Genomic DNA, 2,563 nt, shown 5'->3' with positions numbered 1-2,563 from the left:
GCTCGCCAAAACACATCACTGGATGTGGTCCTGCCCATCAGAAAGACAAGATCCAGCCTCATCCACCAGAACACAGGCACCAGTCCCCTCCACCAGGAAGCCTATACAACCCACTGAAACAACCTTACCCACTGGAGGCAGACACTAAAAACAATGGGAATTGCAAACCTGCAGCCTGTGAAAAGGAGACCCCAAACACAGTAAATTAAGCAAAATGAGAAGACAGAGAAATATGCAGCAGATAACGGAGCAGGGTAAAAACCCACCAGACCAAATAACTGAAGGGGAAATAGACAGTCTACCTGAAGAAGATTAGAATAATGATAGTAAAGATGATCTAAAATCTTGGAAATAAAATGGAGAAAATACAAGAAACGTTTAAAAAGGACCTAGAAGAACTAAACAGCAAACAAACAATGATGAACAACACAATAAATGAAATTAAAAATTCTCTAGAAGGAATCAATAGTAGAATAACTGAGGCAGAAGAACGGAAAAGTGACCTGGAAGATAAAATAGTAGAAATAACTACCGCAGAGCAGAATAAAGAGAAAAGAATGAAAAGAACTGAGGACGCTATCAGAGACCTCTGGGACAACATTAAATGCACCAGCATTCGAATTATAGGGGGCCCAGAAGAAGAAGAGAAAAAGAAAGGGACTGAGAAAATATTTGAAAAGATTATAGTTGAAAACTTCCCTAATATGGAAAAGGAAATAGTCAATCAAGTGCAGGAAGCACAAAGAATCCCATACAGGATAAATCAAAAGAAAAACATGACAAGACACATATTAATCAAACTATCAAAAATTAAATACAAAGAAAAAAATATTAAAAGTTGCAAGGGAGGCAGGCAATAGAGAAGGGGCGTCCGACGGCGACGGAGGACATGATCTTTGCAGATTATCTTCTGGGGAAAAAATGCCTAAAGTCAAAAGAAGCCGGAAAGCTCCCCCAGATGGCTGGGAGTTGATTGAGCCAACATTGGATGAATTAGATCAAAAGATGAGAGAAGCTGAAACAGAACCTCACGAGGGAAAGAGGAAAGTGGAATCTCTGTGGCCCATCTTTAGGATCCATCACCAGAAAACCCGCTATATTTTTTACCTCTTCTACAAGCGGAAAGCCATAAGCAGAGAACTGTATGAATACTGTATTAAAGAAGGCTATGCAGATAAAAACCTGATCGCAAAATGGAAAAAGCAGGGATATGAGAACCTATGCTGCCTGCGGTGCATTCAGACACGGGACACCAATTTTGGGACAAACTGCATTTGCCGGGTCCCCAAAAGCAAGCTGGAAGTGGGTCGGATCATCGAGTGCACGCACTGCGGCTGCCGGGGCTGCTCTGGCTGAGGCCATCGGGCCCGACCCCTCTCCGCCCTGGACTCTGGACTGCGCAGGTTTCCGCCTGTCACGCCACCCTTTCCTGGGAGCAGCTCTTCCTCAGAGCAGTTCCCCAGGCCCGAGTAGGAGCATGGTCTCTACGTGTGAAGGCTTTGGTGTTCATCAGCTGTGATTTGTAGAAATAAAACTCTTAAACCTTAAAAAAAAAAAAAAAAAAAAAAAAGTTGCAAGGGAAAAGAAACAAAGAACACATAAGGGAATCCCCATAAACTTAACAGGTGATCTTTCAGCAGAAACTCTGTAAGCCAGAAGGGTGTGGCAGGACATATTTAAAGTGATGAAAGGGAAAAAACTACAACAAAGATTATTCTACCCAGCAAGGATCTCATTCAGATATGACAGAGAAATTAACACCTTTACAGGCAAGCAAAATCTAAGAGAATTCAGCACCACACAACCAGCTTTACAACAAATGCTAAAGGAACCTCTCTAGTCAGGAAACACAAGAGAAGGAAAAGACCTACAAAAACAAAGCCAAAACAGCTAAGAAAATGGTAATAGGAACATACATATTGATAACTACCTTAAATGTAAATGGATTAAATGCTCCAACCAAAAGACACAGTCTGGCTGAATGGATACAAAAACAAGACCCGTATATACGCTGTCTACAAGAGACCCACTTCACACCTAGGGACACATACAGACTGAAAGTGAGGGGATGGAAAAAGATATTCCATGCAAATGGAAATCAAAAGAGAGCTGGAGTAGCAATTCTCATATCAGACAATATAGACTTTAAAATAAAGACTATTACAAGAAACAAAGAAGGGCACTACATAATGATCAAGGGATCAACCCAAGAAGAAGATATAAAAACTGTAAATATTTATTCACCCAACATAGGGGCACCTCAATACACAAGGCAAATGCTAACAGCCATAAAAGGGGAAATCAACAGTAACACAATCATAGCAGGAGACTTTAACACCCCACTTTCACCACGGACAGATCATCCAAAATGAAAATAAAGAACGGAACAAAAGCTTTAAATGGCACATTAAACAAGATGGACTTAATTGATATTTATAGGACATTCCATCCAAAACAACAGAATACACTTTCTCCTCAAGTGCTCATGGAACATCCTCCAGGATAGATCATATCTTGGGTCACAAATTAAGCCTTGGTAAATTTAAGAAAGTTGAAATCGTAT

General features: G+C 40.6%; 1 protein-coding gene across 1 annotated transcript; it reads left to right on the top strand.

Moving 5' to 3' along the window:
• The first annotated feature begins 851 nt into the window (after nt 1-851).
• LOC132367649 (protein BUD31 homolog) lies at nt 852-1,554 on the top strand. Its single transcript, XM_059926246.1, has one exon. It carries the CDS (start codon nt 922-924, stop codon nt 1,354-1,356), a length of 435 nt encoding a protein of 144 aa, XP_059782229.1. The 5' UTR covers nt 852-921; the 3' UTR covers nt 1,357-1,554.
• The last annotated feature ends 1,009 nt before the right edge of the window (nt 1,555-2,563 follow it).

This window comes from Balaenoptera ricei, chromosome 6, assembly GCF_028023285.1.
Source record: "Balaenoptera ricei isolate mBalRic1 chromosome 6, mBalRic1.hap2, whole genome shotgun sequence".
NCBI classification, from domain to species: domain Eukaryota; kingdom Metazoa; phylum Chordata; class Mammalia; order Artiodactyla; family Balaenopteridae; genus Balaenoptera; species Balaenoptera ricei.
Note: the sequence above shows the minus strand (reverse complement) of the source record. Positions and strands in the feature narration are given on the sequence as shown.